Source organism: Acanthochromis polyacanthus, chromosome 12, assembly GCF_021347895.1.
Source record: "Acanthochromis polyacanthus isolate Apoly-LR-REF ecotype Palm Island chromosome 12, KAUST_Apoly_ChrSc, whole genome shotgun sequence".
In the NCBI taxonomy this organism is placed as follows: domain Eukaryota; kingdom Metazoa; phylum Chordata; class Actinopteri; family Pomacentridae; genus Acanthochromis; species Acanthochromis polyacanthus.
The window spans coordinates 25,149,518-25,174,114 of record NC_067124.1 but is presented as its reverse complement, the minus strand read 5'-3'; the positions used below and the strand labels follow the sequence as shown (position 1 = coordinate 25,174,114).

At 39.7% G+C, this 24,597-nt stretch overlaps 1 protein-coding gene across 5 annotated transcripts in view; it reads left to right on the top strand.

The window, feature by feature from the left end:
• The window catches only part of scap (SREBF chaperone), a 41,625-nt gene extending 17,028 nt beyond the window's left edge, over positions 1 to 24,597 (top strand). For 3 of the 5 annotated variants that reach the window (XM_051956341.1, XM_022204988.2, XM_051956338.1), the window contains exons 9-24: positions 1,698 to 1,810; positions 1,925 to 2,019; positions 2,641 to 2,739; positions 4,635 to 4,847; positions 5,378 to 5,763; positions 6,511 to 6,660; positions 11,319 to 11,520; positions 12,739 to 12,854; positions 13,270 to 13,816; positions 14,426 to 14,511; positions 15,065 to 15,147; positions 15,322 to 15,333; positions 16,115 to 16,281; positions 16,630 to 16,710; positions 17,003 to 17,209; positions 18,497 to 24,597. In XM_051956341.1, the coding sequence (XP_051812301.1) occupies positions 1,698 to 1,810; positions 1,925 to 2,019; positions 2,641 to 2,739; positions 4,635 to 4,847; positions 5,378 to 5,763; positions 6,511 to 6,660; positions 11,319 to 11,520; positions 12,739 to 12,854; positions 13,270 to 13,816; positions 14,426 to 14,511; positions 15,065 to 15,147; positions 15,322 to 15,333; positions 16,115 to 16,281; positions 16,630 to 16,710; positions 17,003 to 17,209; positions 18,497 to 18,742 (2,803 nt within the window). In that variant the 3' untranslated portion in view covers positions 18,743 to 24,597. The remainder of the gene's footprint in view (positions 1 to 1,697; positions 1,811 to 1,924; positions 2,020 to 2,640; positions 2,740 to 4,634; positions 4,848 to 5,377; positions 5,764 to 6,510; positions 6,661 to 11,318; positions 11,521 to 12,738; positions 12,855 to 13,269; positions 13,817 to 14,425; positions 14,512 to 15,064; positions 15,148 to 15,321; positions 15,334 to 16,114; positions 16,282 to 16,629; positions 16,711 to 17,002; positions 17,210 to 18,496) is intronic. The other 2 variants (XM_051956340.1, XM_022204987.2) reach the window with 1 other exon arrangement.

Here is a 24,597-nt window from a genome sequence, read left to right as displayed (position 1 = left end):
TGCCTTACTTGCCACGGAAGGATGAATTGCCATGAAATTTTGAGCAGATGTTTTATTGTTATTGAGAGGATGAATATTGACTGTGGTCTCCTCACTCCAAGAGGTCAGTATGTTTGTTGCTTCGTAAAATATTTGGACAGCTCTAAAAGGACTTGCTTATAATTAGGTTCAGATGTTCATGGTGTCCAGAGGATGAATCCACATCCCTCTGACCCTCCTTCACCTTTTTATTTTGGGCGATCATTAGTTCAAAATTTTAATTTGTCCAATGCTTTGCTTCACGGTCCTATATAAAATAATGACATTGGAATTGAAATCGACTTTACATTGTATTAGTGTGAACTAACAAATATTAGCATGCTCACTCACATGAACATGATAGACATGGAAAAGTTTTGTCAGCAGGCTGAAGTTAGAATTTAGTTTACAGCACCGCTGTGCCAAATTACAGCCTGAAAGCTGCGAGCTTGGATTTTAGATTTGAAATTTGTGAAGGCAAATGTGTTGGAAATCAGATTGAAAATAATTAGTATCCTGTTAATTTACATGAGGTCAAATAATATCATTCAATTTAACTACTGGGTCATCCTGAAAACAAGACAATTATTTTTATGTGCTTTTATTGCCATTCTTGGATTCTTGCTAATATTTAAATGCCTCAGAAGGCTGTTACAGTTTCATGCTAATCTCTTCCCTTATTCACAGAAAGATAAGGACAGGTCCACCAGCTCCCTCACCTGCACAAACACACCCCAGATTATTGACTCCCTACTTCCTCTGTATCGATTTTACACAGATTTATGTTAATGTTTACATCAAGAAAACAAAAGTCAGCATGTTAGTGAGGTCAGAAAAGGAAGGACCTTGTTGAAGTTGAAGTGGGTTGGACCACTTTAGGGGGCGGAGACATAGCGATATTGACATTTAATGGTTGTCCAATCATTTGAGGCTTGTCAGAAAGCAGAATCATGGCGTGACAACAGCATACTGTTGTCCAGCCACTGACTAAGATCCTCGTAAGTCTGCCATGGGTTGTGCTTCTATTATCCATGTGCTTGCGTAAGCACGCACGATGGTCAATGTGACCACGCCACAGATATATGCTGCAAATTCTACTTAGTCATGGGTTTCTCCCCACACAGAGAGATAATGATAGTGATCGGCTGTGTGCATGCGTGTGTTTATTATGTGCAGTGTTGCTGAGCACGTCTGATGTAACATGCAGAGCTGTTGACTCCTTTGTGACCCAGTTATATACTTACTTCTAGAGCTCCAGCTTATCTCTCTGCACACTTCAGGAGGAGGAAATTCCCAGCAGTCGTCAGCTTAATATTGCCAAACAGTTTCAACCATAGTTGATTATTTGTCCATTTTGGCACCTGCCCTGACAGGAAAATAACCTAATTTTTGAAGTCATTTGTGTAGTTTTGACTTGTAACATGTTAATTTGGCAATATAGCCATTACTGCCACTATGAGAAACAATTCAGAATGTTTTTACCTGATCTTCATGCAGATGCTCATATTGATGGCTACGTGTGGCTTGTATTTATTACTCTTGCTGCCAGATGGCCGTTCTAATTTGCCCAATATATTTATGGAAACATTTTTTTCATTTTTCAGCAGATTTTTTCGTAATCCTCCTATATATAGACACCAATAATCAAAACGTGCTCCCTTGCTATTTTCTGTCTGCAGTGAGATCTTCCCTTACCTTGTGGTGGTGATCGGCTTGGAGAACGTCTTGGTCCTCACCAAATCTGTGGTTTCCACCCCTGTTGACCTCGAGGTCAAACTACGCATTGCTCAGGGTACGGTTAGACAGCGTAGTAAACCCATTAGCTTTAGGAGGCTCTTACTTTACAAAGTGGCTTTTTAAATATCTAGTTTACATCTTTCATAAGTGTTGCTTTTTGTTTCTCCAGGCCTTAGTAATGAGAGCTGGTTTATCATGAAAAACATGGCCACTGAACTGTGCATCATCCTGATTGGATATTTCACTCTGGTGCCAGCTATCCAGGTAACAGACGTGTGGTTGAGTTGTTGCGTCACTGGGAGTTAATTATAGAAAACACTTTATTATTTAAGCGTCTCTCATATGCAGAGACAATATATTCATGCACATTGTAATTGATTTGGAAATTATGAGAATACATGAGCTATGCTCCTGGTGGGTCATGGTTAGCGCCTTGCATGGCAGCTTCCGCCATCAGTGTGTGAATGTGTGTGTGAATGGGTGAATGTGACGTATCATGTTAAGCGCTTTGGGTACCTTTCAGGTATAGTAAAGCGCTATATAAATACAGACCATTTACCATTTACTATGCTCTCTGTCTTACTCATCAGTGTCTTATTTTTATTTTATGAGCAAAGCATAACGCTCTGTCAAGCTAAGTGTAGTTTGTTTGCACATCCTCATCAATCCATAGTGTATTTAGAAACGTCTCTTGTGTCTGTTGAAGTCAACTCTGTGCTCCGAGGAAATGAAATGTTTCATTTATGGTTGATTCTCATTTTTTGCTGTTTTCAAAGCCATGTTGCCATTTTAAATGGAGGCAATGGACAAAAAAAATCTGAATAATGTGTAAAAATGTGAATTAAAAGGTGGTGTAACATGACCACTGATTTTTGTGTTTTGCAGGAGTTCTGTCTTTTTGCTGTTGTGGGGCTGGTGTCTGACTTCTTCCTGCAGATGTTCTTCTTCACCACAGTGCTATCTATAGATATCCGCCGCATGGAGGTGAGACTCTCACACACACATACAAACCATTTTTTGCAGGTAATCATTATTTTACCATTTGGCAACTTGTTTCACTGATGATTATTTTTGGGTAGCTTTTGTATAAGCTACTATTTCACTCAAAATAAAAAAAAAATCCAAACCTAGTATTCTCAACAGCATTTGTGACAAAAAAAACAACCATTGTGTAAATTTGTCTGATTAGTTGGTACAAAAGTATTTTATCTTGTTTACAGTTCTATATACCATTTATGGTGGTGTAAATGGTTTTATTGGACCAACCAGAAGGATAACTGAACAAATGACATACATTAAAATTTGTTCAGAAGTTCTCAGAGAATGTGAAAACCACGAACTGGGGTTAATGCACTCAGTAGCAAATATAGGACATAAAGGAGGTCAGATGGTGGTCAGAGGCAGACATACGTTCACTGCATACTGTTCAGATTGCTCTTTTCCCACACGTGTCCCTCTTATTTAAAACCTCTTACTGTTGTACTGTTGCCCCTTTTCCTGTCACATATGTACCAAAACCTTTCAGCAGTGTTTAGCTCAGTTCTCTGCTGTATTAGCACCATAAGCATACATTTACATGCAGAAAAAGACTTAGTATCCATAAGCCTATAATCCTCTGACAAGTACGAGGTGTCATTTCATTTCATTTCATTTAAGTTTATTTCAAACCCCACATACACAATTAAACATTTACAATTCCCACTAACTTACAGTTACTCATACTGTTTGAAAAGGGGATGGAAGAAGCATTGCTTTTCATTTTCCAACCCCTCACACCACACCACCACATTCACAACATATCAGTACCCTACCGGACAATAAGAAGATCGACAACAAGGACAACAAATATCGGCCCAATCACACTCTGACCCCATACCCCATCCCTAATTACCATATATAGATATTAAAGGCATCAGTATGTCTCTTCCAGGTACTTTTCCAGTAATTGTTTTTTAAACAGACTTTTAAACTGAAACAGATTTGCACAATTCTTTAACTCATCTGCAAGGCTATTCCAAAGCTTTACTCCCTCCACTGAGATACACATTGACTTTCGTTTAGTTACTGCTGTTGGTTCGTATAATTTATTAATCCTACGGAGATTATAATTATGACTTTCTCTATCTTTAAATAAATTTTGAATGTTGCCTGGTAGACATTTCTTTGATGCATTAAACATAACTTGAGCTGTTTTAAATGTTACCACATCCATCATCTTTAAACATTGTGCTTTGAGAAAAAGTGAGTTCGTATGATCATTATAATTAACTTTGTAAACAAGTCGAATGGCCTTCTTTTGAAGATTTACTAATGGAATTAAATTTGTCTTGTGTATGTACAATATGATGAAGGATTGATGATTGTCCAGCCTATACATTTTCAGCCCAAAGTTATGTCTTCAAATCAGTTATATTTTCCGACTACCAGCCAAAAACTCACTGACTTACAACGTATAATGATATTAAATGCAGAAACGTATCAAATTCTCACATTTGATAAACTGGATCCAGAGAATATTTTGGAATTTGAGGAATTACTTGTACAAAGAATTGATTATTCAGCTGGCATTCGTTCCATCTCCACAGTAGCAGGCAGAGAAGAGGGATTAATCAGTCAAATTATGGTAGCTGGTGAATTTTTGGCAGGAACCAAGATAAAGATATTTTTAAGATAAAATAGTCCTTTATTAATCCCACAGCGGGGAAATTTGCAACATTAATAAAGGTCCAAGACAGGAATAGAACTCAAGTCTCCTGTTTCAAAGTCCACTGACTTGCATCTTCACCAAACCCTGTTTGACTGTGCATAAAAAAGCAAGTTTTTAAGATAAAAACCAGGAAGTCTGAACAAATGTTTAAACCACGCCACGTCCCCCTCAGCTGGCTGACCTGAACCGCCGCCTGCCAGCTGAAGCGGGTCTGCCTCCACCAAAGCCAGGGCCTCTTCGTACCCGTGAGGTCCCCCCTCCACCACGACCCTCCCCGCACACAATCACCCTGCAGACCCCGGCTTTCAGAAACTTGCGGCTCCCCAAGAGGCTGCGTGTGGTGTACTTCCTGGCGCGCACACGCTTGGCTCAGCGCATCATCATGGTGAGAAGACGGATTCAAAATTGACTGTGAAGTGAACAGGTGTTTTGTGCAGTCTGCTGTCATTTGCAAGACACAGTCTGCTGGCACCGTTTCTGTGCCTTCTGTGTCTGGATTCATTGTGTTAGTAACTGCAGTGTCATTGAATAAACGACATAAAGAAAAACGAATAAGGAATATTCTATGTCAGACTTTAAGTAATAAATAATTGTGGCTGCATGTCTGTTTATGCATTAAATTTTACAATTTAAAGTTCGCGGTGCCAAAAATCCGGCTTAACGCTATGCCTACACCTAGCTCACAAAGCAAACAATGTGAGTGCATCTACAGACAGATGATAAATATGTATTATTGGTTTACTAAAGGACAAAAAGTAGAAGAAAAAGAAGGAAAAAAAAAAAAGTCGAAGATAGCCATAATGTAATCTGTTATATAAATTTACGTCAAACAGGTGGGCTTGACATGGTTTATTTAACATCAGTTAAATGTACTATGACAATAAACATCCAAGCCCTTCCCCCCTACACTTCCAGGTTGGCACAGTGATTTGGATCGGTATCCTCGTCTATACGGACCCGGCAGGAATCCGCACCTACCTGGCTGCACAGGTTTCTGAGCAAAGCCCTCTAAGCGACCCTGGAGGAGGCGGTCTGCCCCCTCACCTAGGGGTTGCCCCAGTTTTTCGTGGTGGAGATCCCACGAGCACCTTGAGCCTCCACCCTGCGCCAGATCCAACTCCCATACCAGAGAACCAATCACAGGGTCACCATGATTCAGCCAGGGCTGGTACACTCCACCAGGCCCCGCCTTCTGTGCCTCAGATCACCTGGAGCGCAGAAGATGAGGAAGGATGGAGGAGATTGTCCTTCAGGCATTGGCCATCGCTCTTCAGCTACTACAACATCACTTTAGCAAAGAGGTGAGTGGTGCAGGGGACTTGTTTATCAGTCACAGCCTTGCCTCATAGATTGTGAAGGTTCTTCTTTATTTGTGTTGAGGACTGAACAGGAAGACCTAGAAACCAATGTTTATTTTTCAAAAGTTGCGTCTACATTTAGCACCAAATCCCATATGAGCTGCCTAAGTGAGTAATTGAAATAACTGCTATGATTAAGCAGATGTCCTACCAGGTCAGAGTGGATCTCGATAAGCTCAGTCACCAATCATATAAACTGTGGTTAACTGTGTCCCGTTTCTAACATATTGTGGATTTATAATATTTTAAGGCAACAGTCCACTGTTTTTGTACTGTTAATGTTTTTCCGCATATTTATTGGCTTACTTTTTGCTGTTGTGTTGTAAAGTGTAGAATGTCAGTGGTGTTCACACTGACTACCAGATTTCTTGTACTTCTCTGTCCTGCACCATTCAGTCTAAAAGAAATTTTCTTTAGTAATGTGCGAAAAGTATGTTTTTGTGTCTGAAACAGGGATCGAAGCAGTAAAATGTCACTCATTCCCATTTAGATTTTTGCCTTGGTGTGATGACAGACTGCCACAGCAGACAGTTCTTTCATTTTCAGATAAATAATGCTTTTGTTGTGTTCTTTGGAAAATACCACTTTATGGCTCTACAGAAACAGAAGTGTGTTGGCCATTTTTGGCTTTTGCATCAGATGACCCCTTCAGATTTTGACATAGTCTCTCTGTTATCTGTCCACTTTCAGGTACATTAGCATCCTCCCCATCATTCCTGTCACCGTACATCTGAGCCCCCAGGAGGCCATTGAGACACGCCACCCTCAGGATACGAGACACCCACCACCACCCATCCCCAAGGTTTCTGCAGATTTACAGACGGACCTCACCCTCTATAAGTTAGTACCGAGAAACACACAGGCATTAAGGTTTACTCAAATAGTTTACTGAAATGTTGTGTATTTCCAATAGGTGTAGCTGGGTCTCTCTCAAAATAATGTATTTGGGGCAGCACGAGCCGCCTATTACTCTCTAGACAAGCATTACTTTCATAGGAATCATTTCAAATGCTTATCTCTTTCTGACCAAAAGTAAGCACAGAAAGTGTCCTGATAGATAACTGCATTTGGCATCTTCATGCTGGGCAGCTTGCACTAGTCACACTTCATCCCCGTGGCAGCTTGTTTACATGCGTGATCTTCAGTCTGGCTGTACATTTTGTTGTGGAATGTTATGACGTGTTATCAGTAGTTCATTAGAAAGTTATTTGTAATATGTTGACACAACCTCAAAGTTGGAATAGATTGCATGCTTGCTTACTGGTCTGACCCCCCAGGAACAGTAATCATTAATAAAGAACCTAAAATACACTGTGTACCATTATGAAGAAAAAAATCCCACTAAGTATGGGGAAAAATCTAGCCACTGACCAGCTGCATTTGCCACGGCATTTATAGAAATGCAGTTAGTTTGTAGCAAGGACAAAATGTTATCATTAATGTCAGTATTTAAAACAGCTGCATGTTGCTGAGTTTGTGGAATTTATATATATTTCGACCAGACTTATTTTTGTGTTTTATCGTTTCACAACTTGAATTACGTTGCAAGAATTTTACCACACTGCTTCAAACATGTCTAGGCAACCTTGAACTTGGTGCCCCTTATTTCAGATGACCTTAAACTGTTATTTTGAATTATTCACCCTGTACAAGAAATGCTCCGTCACACACTGACAAAGGGGCCACAGCAGTAGAAGGACCTTGACCTTGGGTCTTTTCGCCAGTGTGTCATTGACCTGATAGCACAGTTGAAGGTTTTAGGTCGTCTCTGCACTTGTTCTTCATTTGAAATTGGAGCTGTAAATTAGAATAGATTCCAAGATAATTGAGGTCAAGGCCATATAGAGCTCTAACAGTCACACACAGTTAAGGCCGCATTTGGGCAGGAAATAATGACACGTTGGATTTTATTTCTAATTTTTGTTTGAATGTACTGCCTCACTTTGAGAAAATAACTCTAGAAAATAAAACTCTTATCATTGCTCCAGCCTGCGATCTAAATGGTTGTGTATGCGACCTAACCTTAGCTTGCATGTGAGCTATTTATGGAGTATGAGTAAATAGTACTTCTTGATAAGCAGATGTTAAGTGTGTAGTTTTGCCTCTGTCAACTTTATATGAATGATATCAGCCTCAGGGAATACACCAGTGACAAAGTGATATATTTGCAATTAAAACATGTTGCAAATATCAAATCATAAATCTCTATCAGTCTTTACATCAATACAGAGCTAGGATATGCGAAGACAACAATTTATCAGAATGCAAGGTTAATTTATACAAAAAATGGAAGGGGTTTGCGACCAAATCATGTGCTGGCGCGACCAGCTGTGTAAGCTGGCAGCACCTGTGCAACCATTAGAAAAGTTAGTTTGGAGCCTGATTGAAGTTGTTTTATGAGTTCAAATGTTTGGATTTACAGTGCATGGGGACCCTTTTTAGCTTGTAGAGTCCAGGAGTAAAAGAGAGGCTAAGAGAGGTAAAGGTTCACTGGGTCAAGTCTCACCAGCCTGATGGTTGTCTCATCTAGGGCAAAAATAGAGACAAAGAAAAAGGATGCCGCTTGTTGTCTCTGCCCTCAGCAAATATTGTTACTGACTGGACAAGCCAGTTTAGCAGTTTTTCCCTGCAGCGAAGGCATTCATTTGGGGCTATAGATAATCCTTCTTCACAAAAAGGTTTTCACTCTGCAGTCCAGTTTTACTTCTTTTGGTCGACACATGGTGCTTTTAGGGTTTAAGTATGTCAGGCTGACTGTGAGCTTAGCCTGCAGGCAGATCTTTCAGATAGTTTTTAATTCTGACCGGTATGCATCTGAAACACACATGCTATTGCTATGCTGTAGTATTTTGTGTTGCCATTTCAGCCCAAAATGTCTGTGTCCAGTCTAAGCTGCATCATAATAGAATTTAAAAATGATTTCAATATGGTGACGAAGATGTTTTACTCCGTCTTAAAAATGTATTATTGTCAATGCCTTCAATTTTTATTTCGCGTAAAAAGGAAAAACCTTGTCTTCAAGCCACTCTAGAGGAGAACAACATTCACTTTAATGCTTTAAAAGATTGAATTCTTTGCAAGGGGACCAGATTTTAATTAACTGAAAAGGTGTCTGCTTTCATTTGAAACTCATGGGTTCATCTCAGTGATGTATTGAGGAAGTTTTATGCCGTACAGCAAATTCTTAAGAATAGAAGTGATGTTTTACATATGTACAAAACATGCTCTTTTTTATTTTGTAGTGAAAAGCATTTGTCGCATGAATAGTACAGATATGGACTGATCATAACTAACACACCATCTTATGATTCATTTATTAACTTATACTCTTCTCACCTACCCACTTCACCAACAACAGAGTCTTGAGTTTCCCTTTCAGTGTGCTGTGTTGTGTAAGGTGGTGTGTTGTCACACTTGGTGCTTAGTGGAAGGTCAGGTTTCATCTTTGGACTGCAGATATAAAGTCTTGTCAGCTGTAACTGGGTCAGGGTCATCACCTTCACAGTCTGAAAGTGACAGCTGAGTCTGGGGTTAGTTTAGATGACCCTGAGGCAGATAGAAGGCCAGTGGGATAGAGGCTATAAAATGCTGTAAGAACTGGATTCAGCACAAGTTAGAAACACAGACACAGGTTCAGAGACTATTTTCACACGCTAGGAAATGCTTATGATCAAATTCCATGCTGCTTCCATAAAGAAACACTCAACACTGCGTCATTGTTTCCAAGTAACTGCCTGCTTTGTCTTCCTATCACCCGCATTACCCTTTAGATTTGTTTGATTTTCTTCCTCTTAGAAAAAATCTAACTTTTCTCTGAAAAGGTTGTCAGTTATACCGTGAGCTGAAAACAGTACAGTTATCTTGTACCTGAGGAATGAGTACCCAGTTTTGATGATGCTGTTTAAACCACTAAACGTGGTTAACAAAACCGCTGTGACCGTGCGTGATTTGGCTGAAAGTTGTGTCATAATGCCTCTCGGTGTGTAACATTTCCTCGTAAATTGAATTTTTATCAGTTGCAAAGAAAATCTATCATTCTGTATGACGTTAAAAGATTTTTGTAGAACTTAGTAACTAGAAAAAGGCTGCACAGTAACATGGTTCTAGTATGATGCTGTAAGATAGTTGACCAGAAAAACCTGATTTATGTGAAGATTGTCAGTCATTTAAAATGTTTTAATTTCTTTACTTGAAAGTCAGATTTTGCTTTATATTCTGCCATACACTGAAGATGGTTTGTGGTGTTTAAAACCAATTACCTGAAGTTACTTAGAACAAAAATCATGAGTAAATGAGTTTAAAATGAGTATAAAACAGTGATGTTATCACTTTCCTTTGAAAAAAAAAAACCCTCCTTGGTATTTTGGCCACATTTAAAGCTCAAATAATTGATCATGAAAACAATTAGAATCAGGATAATCAATAAAGATAATTACGGTTGCAGCCCTAGTTTGGCTGTTCATTATTACATGTCACACAATACAGCATAAACCTGTCTAAGACTACAAACACACAAATCAAGGATGTGGGTTTTATATATTTGAAGAAGGAACAGCAACACTTATTACCATAAATGTTGCAGCAAACATGCACAGGTAGATAAGCATTTTAGGGATGCTGTGTACTTTCTTGTTTATTATTCAGTAACTTAAATATATGCAAATTAGCAAAAATATCAACTCTGCACAATGTCCCAAAGCAAAGGCTGCTACAACAACAATACAGCTTAAGTATTGTGAACTAGAAACTTCCTGGCATGTCTTTGAGCTGTATTTCTGACTCTGTGTACGTGCTGTAGCACCATGCAAAGCTCAGCAGGGTAGAACTCCAGCACGGCCAAGACCAGATGTGAGTCCTCCTGGAGGTCGCATATAGACTGGTCTAGAGACACTTGTACGTGCACTTTATTCATTATTTTTATATTCGTACAAACCAGTCTCATCTTCCAACAATAAGGAGGAGGGCTGACCATGCAGTCTCAACATTCATGGTACGTTCTCCCTTTTGCCTCAGTTTTTAACTTCACCACTGTCTAATAAAGGCCAAGAAATGTAAAAATTAAGCACCTCTTCCATCATCGGGCTTTCAGGCTGGTATAATCAGTACATACCTGTAGCATCTGCACTGTAGAGCTGCAGACTGTTTTTGAGGCCTGCTGGTATTTCAGGCAGATACAGTCACACTCCTCCAGCATTACATTAACTCTACATTCCACAGTGGACAGGAGAGCAGCAGGTTTGTTTTGCCAGGTGGGCAGTTTGGCAAATTTGAGGTTTGTAAGGTCAGGGAAGAGCTGACAAATATTTTCTGGAGGAAAACTCAGAGCTTCAGTTATATTAATAAGAATGTATCTTTTTGTTTATCTAAGCAAAACATCTGTGGTGTACATATTTCTTAAAGGCTCTAAGATATGAAGGCTTAAGAAACTGTACATCGTGTGTTTTCTGTCTGTACATCAAACAGTTGTGGTGAGTGTCTGCACATTTTTCCTCTTCCAGGGTGGCAGCTCTGGGCCTGGCTGCCGGTGTCCTGCTGGTTCTGCTGCTCTTCTGTCTCTATCGTGTTCTGTGCCCACGTAACTACGGCCAGAACGGTGTTGCTCACGGACGCCGGCGTCGAGGTGACCTGCCCTGTGACGACTACGGCTACTCGCCACCCGTCAGCGAGATCTCACCGCTGCTGCTGAGGGGCCACAGTATGGTAAGACTGGCCTCATGCAAAGAATCCTCGTAAACAAAGCAGAAAAAAGGCAGCACTCCGAATGAGAAATTTTTTTTTTGAGTTAACTAAAACTAGGCGTTTTAGTTAACTCATTTTAACTGAAATAAGAAAAAGAAAACTAACATAGCGCCACCTTCCTAAACAATGGCTTCAGTCATTTTTTTGACAAAAGTTATTGTTTTGTCTAAATCATCTCCTCGTGATGCTGGCCACCTCTGGTAGAATCGCCTGCATCCTCAGTTGAACAGATTATGTGCTTCTACCCCTGTAGTATAATGGCCTAGGTCAAGGTTCAATGTGGTGTGGTTCAGTTTTCTATGTTTTCTGAGGGTGTCGACAGATAATATTGTGTATGTACAAAACTAACTATAATGAAGTAAAAAACATATGCAGGAATTGGTTTGAGTGTTAGTGTTTGACAGTTTGGTCAAATTTGTCAACACAGCAAGCTTGATGAGGCATTGGTGCAGAATGTTTATTGCGACTGGGACCTCAGAATGACTTCAGTGTTATATTGTCATAGTTATTCTAAATGTTTTAAATGTTACCCCTGGCAAAGATCTCCCATATTATATTTAATAAAACTCAAACTAATACTAAATTGAATGAATACCATATTCAAACCAAATATTATAAACAATGAAACTCATCCGCAATGAGAGCCTAACAGTGACTGCACTGGATTTAAACTTGAAATACGAACAGTTAGTGTCTGTAGATGATGTGCTTTTGCTTTTCCTCTGAGTGTCTATGTGGATGTATTGTAGAGAAAAATAATTCACTAGTTGATACCTCATGTCTGTTGAGAAATGGAAACCTGAAAAGCACCGACACCTGCTGCGAAATGATTTAATGTTAATGAGTTCAGTTGGAAATTTGCGCACACTGTAATTGTGAAATTGTTTATAAATTACTTAGGTGTAAGTGTGAGCAGTTCACCAGAGGTGTTCAGTTCCCATTAGGGACCCTTTAACAAGAAGAGTAAATTAATTGTGGCTCCCAATTTACAAAATGACACCTGTAGTCAACCCTATAACATTTACGAGTCACAGTGTATCGGTAAATAATGCAATTTTGAAACATAGGTTGACAATTTCAAGGTAGTGGAAAAAATATGTTGAAATTGTAGCATATTTGTGTTTTTGTAGTATCAAGTCAGAGTTGTTGAAGCAGCGTCCTGCTCTTTCTGTCCTGCAGGACATCGAGTGTTTGGCTAGTGATGGGATGCTGCTGGCGAGCTGTTGCCTGGCCGGACAGATCCGGGTTTGGGATGCGCAGACCGGGGACTGCTTGACTGTCATTCCAAACCACGGGTGAGTCAGACCTAATCAAAGTATTGGTTCCTATGAAAGGATTTGATTATGCTGTCCTTTGAAATTACCCAGACTTTATACAGCCACTTCCGCCTACCGTCTTCTCTGTTGTTCTGATTTCATAATTATACGTTATTCCTCCTGCAACTGAACATTTGAAATTATCTTAGTCTTAGATGTTTCAGGCTGATATCCCAGAATGTAGTAAAGCAATTTTATAAGAAAATTTCTCCTATCAGGACCAAAGTCTGTACTGAACAGAAAAAAAATCTACTAGTCAGGGTTCTCATTCATCTTCTTACATATTTCTGTTATAATTTATTGTTGTTTATCAGTAATAAATGTACCGTAGTATCACATAGGTTGATTTGTCTGTCTCAGCCTTAGGTAATAGAGTTCTCTGTGTCCTCCTCAGGCTGAGACGGAGCAGCAGCAGTGGTTGCTGGGAGCAGCGGGACGGTTGGGACAGCATGAGCGCAGTCACAGATTCGGAGTGTTTAGGTTCTGAAGGTCGAGACCCGTCCATGAGCGGCGACGGCCTGTCAGAGGATGAAGGCTACCCACTGAGACGCCGCACAGCCCCCACTAGGCTGACTCTGTTCACCGACCAGCCGGATCTCACCCCGCTCATCGACACCAACTTCACCTCCCAACCTCCCTCCCACCTCTCCACTCCACCCAGAGGAGGCTTCGACTTTGGAGGTTTAGTGGAACGTGCCTACATGGAGCACGAGCCACCATCGCCCTCTGCCTACCCCTCTCCTTCCTCAGCCTCCTCCTCACCACCTTCAGCTGCTCACCTCCATAGGAGACCGAGCTTAGGGGATGCAGTCACCCCAGTAGTACCAGAGAGGGCCTTCACAGCAGGGACGCAAGCGACCGCAGACTGGGAAAGCTCTGTTTGGGCCATGGAGCTGAGAGGAAATCTGATAGCTGCTGGGAGGAGCAGCGGCAAACTGGAGGTGTGTAAAATCATACCTGTAATAAAAAAACATCTACATCCAAATCTCCAAACCTCTACTGATATTAAGCCATTAAGAGATGCTTATTGATTTCTCACCAGGGAAGGTCACACAGTACAGCAGCTAGATACAAATGAAGAACAACAAGACAGGAAATGTTAAAGTAGAATAAAGATCAAATTAAAGTCAGAATAAAGAGTATGTATCCCTTTCACATGTACTGATATGTCTTGATGGATAAATGTACACAAATTGTAGGACACATGCTGTGTAGAAGTGTTCCTAATAGCTGACACTAACAGGGAATTGATTGAAAAGTTCTGGAGAAACAGTGCTACAGTTTGTTATTGTGCTTGATGAGCTGTAAGAGGAAGCAGTTTTACATTATTGTTGCACTAGAAGGATTGTAAAGTAACACAGTGTTATACTATGCACAGTATAGTAGGATAATAGGAAAATATGCTGGAAACTGATAGCAGCAGTGTTTAGAAAGCATATTTTCAGTCTCAAAAAGGTTTTGATTTCAAAAGCTAAACTGAAACCCTAATTCCTAAATTGTGTAATATTCATGTAAATAAATATTCACTTTCCACTCATTTTGGGTTGCAGCTGTGGGATGCAGTAGAAGGGTCACTACGCTGCAGTAATGAAGACGGCGTCTCTGGGATCACAGCTTTGGCCTTCCTCAACAACAGGTAGAACATACGGAAAAACGTTTCTGACTGAACAGTGCTGAACAAATTTTTTTTTTATTGCCACATCCATTTCTCATTTGTTGTTTTATTTAAGTGCATTTTAAGCACAAATTTAGTATTCATGTATAGGTTTTGTTTTTTTCAAAACACCAATTTCACATACATTGAGTGTGTCCAATCAGTGTTTCCCCGTCCTTCTAACAACGGATTGCACTTCTTGCACACTTCTGTTAGTTTGTAACAAAAGTGGTTTAAGCACAGTGTTCACATGGCATTGTTCTTCTCACATAACATGTAGACTCCATTGAATTAATGGCCGTGTCAGTCAGCTAGTTTCAGCTGAGTGAATAATAAATGAAGTGCTGTTCACATCTGCTACTTTTACATGAAGAGTAAAGTAATGTGGATCATTACACTTGCTGACTATCACAGGATGCATCCTATTATCACTTTAAAGTGATTGTGTCTTGTGTTGTCTTGTGTATAATGGTACAGCAAGGTATCTAAGGGTGACTGTACTTTATTCAGAGTTGTTTCTTCTCTTTTTCTTCAGAATCGTGGCGGCTCGTCTGAATGGGTCTTTAGATTTCTTCACTGTTGAAATAAACAAACCTCTTGGTTTGCTGCAGTACAGAGGTGAGGATCAAAGTGTTTTATTACAACTGTGTCATGTATTTTTATGTCAAGTAGTGTTTTTGTTTTGAACAGCAAAATACAGTTTTTGGTTTCATGATGCTGCATAAATAATATTCATATATGCTCTAAATATTTTACTTTTTTTGTTGTTTTATGCCTCCATGCTTGCCACAGCCAAGGCTGAAGGTATTATGATTTTAGGTTGTCCATTCATCTGTATGTTTATCCTGTCACAATTATTACATAATCACCAGATCATAATTAATTGAGCTGACATGATCATTTTCCATAATTATTAGGAGTGTTTCCATTCACCTGTATAGATACAGCTTGATGGAACTAACATGCTTCGATCACTGTTTATTACACATCACATCACATTATTTTCTACCATGTGCACCCCCTTTTTCTGCTGTTTTTTAATAACATTAGCTGTTTATCTGAAGGTGTTTATCTTATTTGATACATTATTTGACCTGCTGCATTTCATTGTGGACACATTTTGCTTTAAAGCCAAATGAAAAATGAAGAGCCCACTATCTTGGAAGAGGCAATTGTTTCGGATTTGCAGCAAAAAGGTGGTGCTGGAAGGCACTAATACCACTAATGTAACAATAATATTGCCATACAATTACCAGAAAAAGACAGTTTGTTAGTTGTAAATATTTGTATGACATTTAATAATGAGCTAAAATTTCATAATCACCCATTTCATTCTTGTAAATATATACTTTTAAATGCTTGGATTGAAGTTCTTCAAATTTGGAACAAGCGTTCAGTCAGGCTTAAGGAAGAATTACTTAAGACTTGGTGGGCAAAGGTCACTGTGGTCCCATAAAATGCTTCTTTCATCACAACATATAAACCCACACTATTACATGCAGAAAATACAAACAGAAGGAAGAAGTAATCATGAAGATTCCTGGTCATTTTTATTCTTTTAAATTTATATCATGTCCTCCTGCAGGTCCCCCTGGACGAAGCAGCATGCCTCCATCTCCCTGTTACAGCAGCGAGGATGTGATCAGCTGCCAGCTCACACGCTCAGTACAGTGTGCTCACCAGAAACCGATCACGGTCCTGCGAGCGGCCGCCGGCAGGGTCGTCACCGGCAGCCAGGACCACACAGTCCGGGTAGCTGACTTAACACTGATTTTAACAGAATTAGTAGGAAGATGCTCTCTCATCAGATCCTCACTCACCAAAATCGAAAATACAAAAATACTAAAGATGTCAACCGTCTGTGCTCCAATTCTAACAAAGGAATTCATTTCAATGCATGCATATTTCCCATCCAGTGGAAAGTGTTACAACCGTAGTCATATGAATGATCGCTTATGTTCCAGACTGAATGTTACAATACCCAGTATAGTACATGTAGGAAACTGATTTCTCATAAAACAGTGCTGATAAAGATTAACAGAGTCAATACAGGCAATATAAGCAGTCATGTTACTTAGAAATCGTCTTAATCTGTGTCAGGTTTATCGTCTGGAGGACTCGTGCTGCCTCTTCACCCTTCAGGGTCACTCTGGAGGGATCACAGCCATCTACATAGACCAGGTCAGTAATATACCGTCCTTTTATTGCATTGGCCTAAAAAGCGGTGAATCTGGAAATTTTATGAAGGTGTGAACATGCCACTATTTGTTGTATGTAAAGTTGTTGAAAATGTAATCATATTTAGTTCGAGAAAATATTTTAATCAAATTTATATGTAGAGATTTTGCTAGATTTTGTACTCTACTGATAGAACAGACTGACAAGTTGACATTAAAATGGTGAAAAAATATATATGTATGTATGTATTCTGCAACAATAAAGCATTCTAAAAATAGTCTGTCGTTCCCCTCAGACGATGGTTCTGGCGAGTGGCGGGCAGGACGGTGCCATCTGTCTATGGGACGTCCTGACAGGAAGCCGTGTCAGCCATGTTTATGGTCACCGTGGTGACGTCACCTCTCTGGTCTGCACCACCTCCTGTGTCATCAGCTCAGGACTGGATGACCTCATCTGTATCTGGGACCGCAGCACTGGGATCAAGCTCTACTCTATACAACAGGTACTGTACATGTTTGAGTTTCTGGTTGCCTCTTGACCGTCATCCATGCTGGTGAAATCAAATCGGATTTATTTATAAAGCATTTTAAAACATCCAGAGTCGACCAAGGTCAGGGTCAGGGGTTATTAAGTATAAACTATACTTGAGCTATGCAATAAAAATCACAGATTACTCCAGAAAGTGATGGTAATTTTTATGCTTTATAACCACATAACTGGTGTCGTTGTAATAGTATTTAGATAACAATGGATATCACTTACTAAATCATACTAAAATATGACGTTTTAATGACATTTCGGAGGATGTACTAAACTGACATTTTTTAGGAAATTTGGACGACGTACAAAACTATGATATTTTTTTTCCACATTTTAGACGACATACTAAACTATGACATATTTGTCATATCTTCGACGACATACCAAACTATGACGTTTTTTGTCCATTTTCAGATGACATACCAAACTATGACGTTTTTTATCCATTTTCGGACAACATACCAAACAATGACGTTTTTTGTCCGTTTTCGGACGACTTACCAAACTGACATTTTTCTCATTTTCTGACGACATACCAAACTATGACGTTTTTGTCCATTTTCTGACGACATACTAAACGGTGACGTTTTTTATCCATTTTTGGACGGAATACTAAACAGTGAAGTTTTTTTGTCCATTTTGGACAAAATTCATGATGATTTTTTTTCAAAGAAAACTGTTCTGTGATGTTTTTCACGGCCTACTTTACATTATTTCATCATATGGCATGTTTTTCGACATACTATACTAAGACGTTTCTTGTCCATTTTTGGACGACATACTAAAAAGGACTTTTTTGTCCATTTTCGGTTTCATTTGAAAATGCACAAAAAACGTCATCGTTTGGCAAGTTGTCGGAAAATGGACAAAAAAGTCTTAGTTTAGTATTTCGTCCGAAAATGGACAAAAACGTCAGTTTTTTATTTCGTACAAAAATGAACAAAAAATGTAATAGTTTAGTATGTCGTCCAGAAATGGACAAAAAACGTCAACGTTTATTATGTTGTCCGGAAAGTGAAAAATAACATCATTTTTTGTCCGAAAATTAAGAAAACGCTATAGTTTGGTATGTCATCTGAAAATGGACAAAAAAACATCATCGTTTGGTATGTCGTTTAAGCTAAACTATGACATTTTTTTTCCACATTTTGAACGACATACTAAACTATGATATTTTTCCAACCCCATCTTCCCTCCTCCTTCCTCTCTGTCTAACAACACATATTTTCACATTTTCTCTTCTCACCAGGAGGTGGGTTGCGGGGCCAGCCTGGGAGTGATCTCAGAGTCTTTGCTGGTTACAGGGGGCCAGGGCTGCGTCTCCTTCTGGGACCTGAACTTCGGCGACCTGCTCCAGACGGTCTACCTGGGCCAGAGCAGCGACGGTCAGGGGGTCCGGCAGCTACTCGTGTTAGACAATGCTGCCATCGTCTGTGACTTCGGTAGCGAGCTCAGCCTGGTCTACGTGCCGTCAGTGCTGGAGAAACTGGACTGAAGAGCGCCAGCGGCTGATGTCATTGGGAAAACTTCAGAACATCCAGTTTTTGCTTTGTTTTGTTGTTTCTTCCTTTTGGTTGAGACGCGATCCTTCGATATAAGGTGTATACAAGGCTATTTTTTATGGCAGTGCCGAGTTTTTTTATTTGTTTCTTTTTCGTCTGGATATAAGGATGCAGTCTGCTGCATTTTAACGGAGCCATCGTCTTGACATTAGCGAAGGTTATGAGGTTCGATAAAGAAAAGCTGGATATTTCTCATTAAGGGAGAATCTGTCGGTTCCCAGTTTGTGCTTTTTGTGTGCGCGTGTTTTGTGGCTCTGCCCTCTATGCTGCTGACATGGGTGGGGCTTTACTGTGACCCCCACCCACCCAGAGAGGGAGATTTAAACAGTCTCCTTGTTTTTAAATATTCCTGCTGTGCCGTTCGCTCGACAGCGAAGTGCAGTGAGCTAAACTGAGCAGTTGTTTGTGTGCGTGTTGGAGACTGAATGGATAGTGAATGAATCTAGGGCCTTTTTATGGCATAACACTGCTGAGAACAAGAAATTATTGGTTATATGTGAAGTGTGTGTGAGGGAAAACTGATGATTACTGTATAAAGTAAACCTCCAGAGGGGGCTGTTTTTATATGTATAAATCTATTATTTATTAGCGATACATTTTGTTTATGAATAGCTAATCCCAGCTCTTAAACAAGAATATATTAATGTGGAAACGATGACTTTAATGTAAGAACGTGTTGGTTTGGCATCGTTGGGCTATTGGTTGTGAAAGGATTGTTTGTAATATTGAGCTGGAAACGCTGAAGTGTTTATGGTTGTGGAGTTGGGGGCTGTCGGGGAAAAGGTTCCTCTTTTGTCCCTGCCTCGGCCTCTGATTCTGGGGTTACTGATGCTGTATGAGGGGTCGTTCTGCTACACCTTCATCAGGCTACCTCCATTTTCCAAATTGCTTGAACTTAGGAAGACAGACGTTGCTTTTGGCCAGCGTCATGTTTACATTGGAGACCATATTGTCATAAATTGTGCCCTTTGGAGATTTTTTTTTTCCATCATTGTTGACTGTAACTGGCTTAACTTAAACTGTTTTCAATCCAGGATTTTTAATTTTGGCCACAAACAATGACAACATTTCTGTACCTTATACTCTGTGTCACTTTGAACATAAGTACATCTAGTCATTGGCATGTTGTTGGTGCAAGGTTAAGGAGTTGCTCTTGAAATCTGTTCACCTCTTTCTGTAATTTGTCAGTAAAATATGGATAAAGGCTTCAAATAATGAATCTATCAAAACCACTCCTTGAAAACATCTGTTGAATATGCCTAAAAGCTAATCTCAGCTAGTTCATTCTAAAAATCTGGATTATGAATGATAATTTCAAGAATTTAACACTCCGTTTTAAATATACCTGAGATTCGTAACTCACATTAATAATCGACGATATGATAAATATGATCATTTCTCTGATTTGCTCACGAAATCTTGACGAGAATCCGGCATGTCTGGTTCATACTTAAAGTCATTAGGAAAGTCATGTTCTCCTTAAAACATTTAAAATGAATTTCAGTAATGCAATGTATTACCAAAAACATTTCTTAAGCCACCTAAAAAATACAATAAAAATCTTTCTATCACACAGCTATTTCTGCCAGGGAACTTAAACGGTTACATTGCTCTCTTCAACGCCACCAAATATGGGAGTTGATGTTTTAACACGTTACTTTGCAAACTAACGGTAACAAATTACCATTTTTGTCAATAGAGTGGTGGCTTTGAATAGGGCTTAGGGCAATATAAAAGATTCAGTTCCCTGTCAGAAAGGGGCTGTCTGATGGCAAGACAAAGTGGTGAAAATATTCCAAATGTAGCCTACGCCAACACAGCAGCACCCCCTGAAGACTTTCTATTTTCTGTTCTCTCACAGTGAACTTTGCATTCCATTTGATGGTGTGCTGATTCAGCACAGTGACAGTTCACTCTCAGATTACAGTGAACTCTGCAGATACTACAGAAAGGAGGGATTGGCGTGATGCATTATTGCTCATTATTTATTTTAAAAGGCCGATGTCCGACTGCATCCAGCTGCTGGCTGTGAGCAGCTGTGATGGTGAGGCTTTAGCTGGATATATGATCATTGTTTGACCTTCAGCTGCTGCGGTTCAATCTGTGGTGTTGGGGATGTGTCCAGCTGTTACTCTGTGTTTGTTTAGGAGTTGAGGAATACAGCAACACTCAACCAGCAGAACTATTCCTGCATGTAGCCAGTGTCACAACCATTAAAACTGCTCTCTGTAGTTGTAACTGTAAGAGCTGGACTTTATATCTTGTAGACTATAGACTGCTGCTGGCTGTGACTACAGAGAGTTGGTACAGCCTCAGCTGCACTCTGAAGAAAAAAGAAGTAGCTGGTTCATCAGCTCTATTACCGATTGCTGTATGACTGCAGCTTTGAATCTCAGCAGTCACAGCTGAGGGTGCAGTGGCTCTCTGTAGTCACAACTAACAGAGATCTATGAGCTACATGATACTGTGGAAATGTACAGCTCATACAGTTAGTGAGATCCAGTGCATGCAGCTTCGTTCTCAACAGAACACTGACTACATGCAGCAGTAGTATAGCTGGCGGAGTTTTATTAAAGTGGCTTTATTCCTGACCGAAATAAACAAACACATCTGTCCCAGAAGAACCACAGATTCAACTGCAGCAACAACTGAAGTCTGAATGATAATGATACATCCACACACGGCATCACAGCAGGCAGAGCAGCTGCGCACAACCAGCAGCGCTGTCAGATATAGGCTTTTTTAAATGAATAATGAGCAGTAAATGCATGAAGCCTCACCTCATGTCGCCTTTCTGTTGTATCTGGCAGCAGGACTGGGGTAAACACTGCCTGTTTGTATGGAACATAAGAACACATTTACAAGACAACACAAAACAAACTAAAAATTAAGAATGCGATCTTGTATGTCTATGTTTTGGGGTTTTTTTGGTTGGTAAACTGCATTTTCTTGCTGATACCGTCCATCTACTCTTGTCAGCTTTCTCAAACAACCCTAAGTATCCCAGTAACCTCTTCCTAATCTTCTCAGTGCCTGATCTTCACCCCTACTTTACTCTGGATAGCTGTTCAGAGAATGTAATCCCAATGATTTAAGACTTTTCCCTGACTGCCACCAACAACATCCAGAATGTATTTTCTCCAAATTATCTACCATCTACTGTATCTGCATCTACTGAATGTAGTCTCAGAAGGTGTGATGAAGAAATCTGTTAAAGACCAGCGTCTAAACACTAATTGAATGCACTACTAACCCTCTCTGACGAACATGCTCGCACGCATTCTAGGCACTTTTGCAAACATCGGCTTACATACAGGAGAGGCGGTTGTAACTAGACTTGCCAACCAAGTTCACACCTGCAGCACTGGTAACCACACATGTGAAGGACTACAGCACTGGTTCCTCTGGGATGCAGTTACCATTCGGGGAGCAGGCAGCTGAAAATTGGGATTTTTCACAACTTTATTGTCAGTATTCACATTTGAATATTAACTTTTAGGACAAGCATCCATCTGGATCCCACAGCAGCCAGTAAAGTAGCCTCCTTGGCATTGTAGCGATGCTCATATATTAGCTCTGTGTTTTCTGTTGTGTAGTCGGGAAATGTGTAGATTTTAGATTTTTTTATGTTTTCTATTCTAGCAATGTGAATCCAACTCAAAGTTTGACATTTTGGAAGATACACTTACTTTGAAAGAGCGAGCTAGGTAAGACTTTAAGATTGTGACAAAGCAGACTTGGCAGCACATGTAAAGCATACCTGGCTGAAAATTATCAAGAAGTTACAATACAGAAAGACTGTGTCTGAGAGATTAATGATACATTTAAACCATTTCTGTCTTGACTCTTCAGTTTTAATGTATATCTTTTGTGAGCTGTAGAAGTACTGATTTTCTTGTCATTTGACAGAACCAGACTAGCTGTTTTAAGGCGACATTCTGTGGTGACAGGGGGCGCTGCTGCGTGGAGATTACTCTGTACAGTGTTTGTTGGTATTAACATCCCTGGCTTCTACTTTTTTTTGCCTATTTAAATACTAAATATTTTTCTTTCCCATGTAGAATTCCTCAGAAATGTGACCTTGATTCTGATGTGCTGCAGTTTATCTGTACCTGGATTTTTTTTTTAAAAGGATGCATTCACTATTTATTAGGTAATTTCTGTTCCCGTCTTTAAAGATTGAATAACTCCATATAAAGCCACATCAGGAGTAAATAGGAGTACATTAGAATGAAGGTCACACATTCTGTTCAGCCAAAATATACAGCATGTAAATATCAAGTGGTCCAACAGCGCCCCCTACAGTCACACTTTACAAATGTCACAGAATATGGTGGAACACAGCTACGAATGAGTTTTATCAAGAGATGAAAGTAAGTTAAATATTTGCCAAAATGTCAAACTTATGGCATCTAATTAGTCTCAAAACCCACGCACATAAATACAGGTGTGTGCGCGATACGAGCACAGAAAACCATCGTCATGAGGAAATGTTTCTGCTCTGTGCACACAAATGCAGTCCTACGATAAAGATTCGCTCCTCAAGTTTGCTTTTCAAACTTTGGAGGTGCAACAGTGGCTGATAACTCATTTGATTGGTTATATGGTTGTTTTTCTCTACATTTATTTGACTTTAAATTCTGATTGATTAATTCAGATGAAACTTAATTGATTCTCGGTTGAAAATTTACAAGCTACACAAAAGTAAAAGTAATTCAGATCAGCTTCATCTTTACAAGGGGCAACATTAAAGTGATGAACACAGTAAATCATCAATAACAGTAATAGACAATGTTCTATGGATTAGCACTTCTACTTTTGGTTCTCTTAGGAAATACTTTTGTGCTTTTATTTAAAGGAAACTTTTAACGCAGGACTCCTACTTGTAACAGAATGTTTCTGCATTGTAGTATTGTTACTTTTTCTTAAGAACAAGACCTGAGTTCGTGTTCACCACCATCTGTTTCTCAAAATGTAAAAGTTAACTTGGCTAGTGAGCGTAAATCCGTCACAAGTATATAGGGAAGGTTGAGCTTACAGTCATTACAGCCTCATAGCCACTGGACTGCATTTGTACACGCAGAGCAGAAATACTCCCTTGCAAGGATAGCTTTCTGTGAATTTGTATCACATGCCTGGTTTTCATCTGCACAGGTTTTGAGACTGAGTAACGGTTCCTTTACAGAGGGAAGGAGGGTTGGTGTGGCAAATTCAAATGCATCTCAGCTTCTTATGAATGTTTTGGTTCATAATAATAATGGACTTGGCCTTTAAACAGTCTATATCCAGCAATACTTCATCAGGTAATGGATATGGTTTTACCTGATTTATTTTAGAAAACCATGCTCGTTGTCGCTGTTCATACATACCTTTTCATCCTGTTGCTTTCATTCACGCAGCTGTCTGTTGCATATCAAGAGTTAGTGGGGAAAAAGGCATTTCTCCACGGTCGCATCCTCACAGTAAATGGCAGAAATCTGATGTTTGACACGTTGTGGTTCATGTGTGATCCTCCTCCAGCTGCTTAAACAAGTAGAAATCAGAGTCTGCATCACTTCATTCTCACCATTTAGACAGCTGTCAAGAAAATCACAACTGTGGGAGAAAATAAAACATGCAGTCCACAAATCCCCAGGTCTGCTCCTTTCCCCCTCCAGCCTCCTCCCCTCATTGGCTGGCTACAATCTACACAGGCTGTAGTAATGAAGGTAACTTATTTACTATTTTGTAACACAAAAATGCGCAAGACTTTGTACTAATTTTCAAATAAAGAGGCTTTGATACCAGA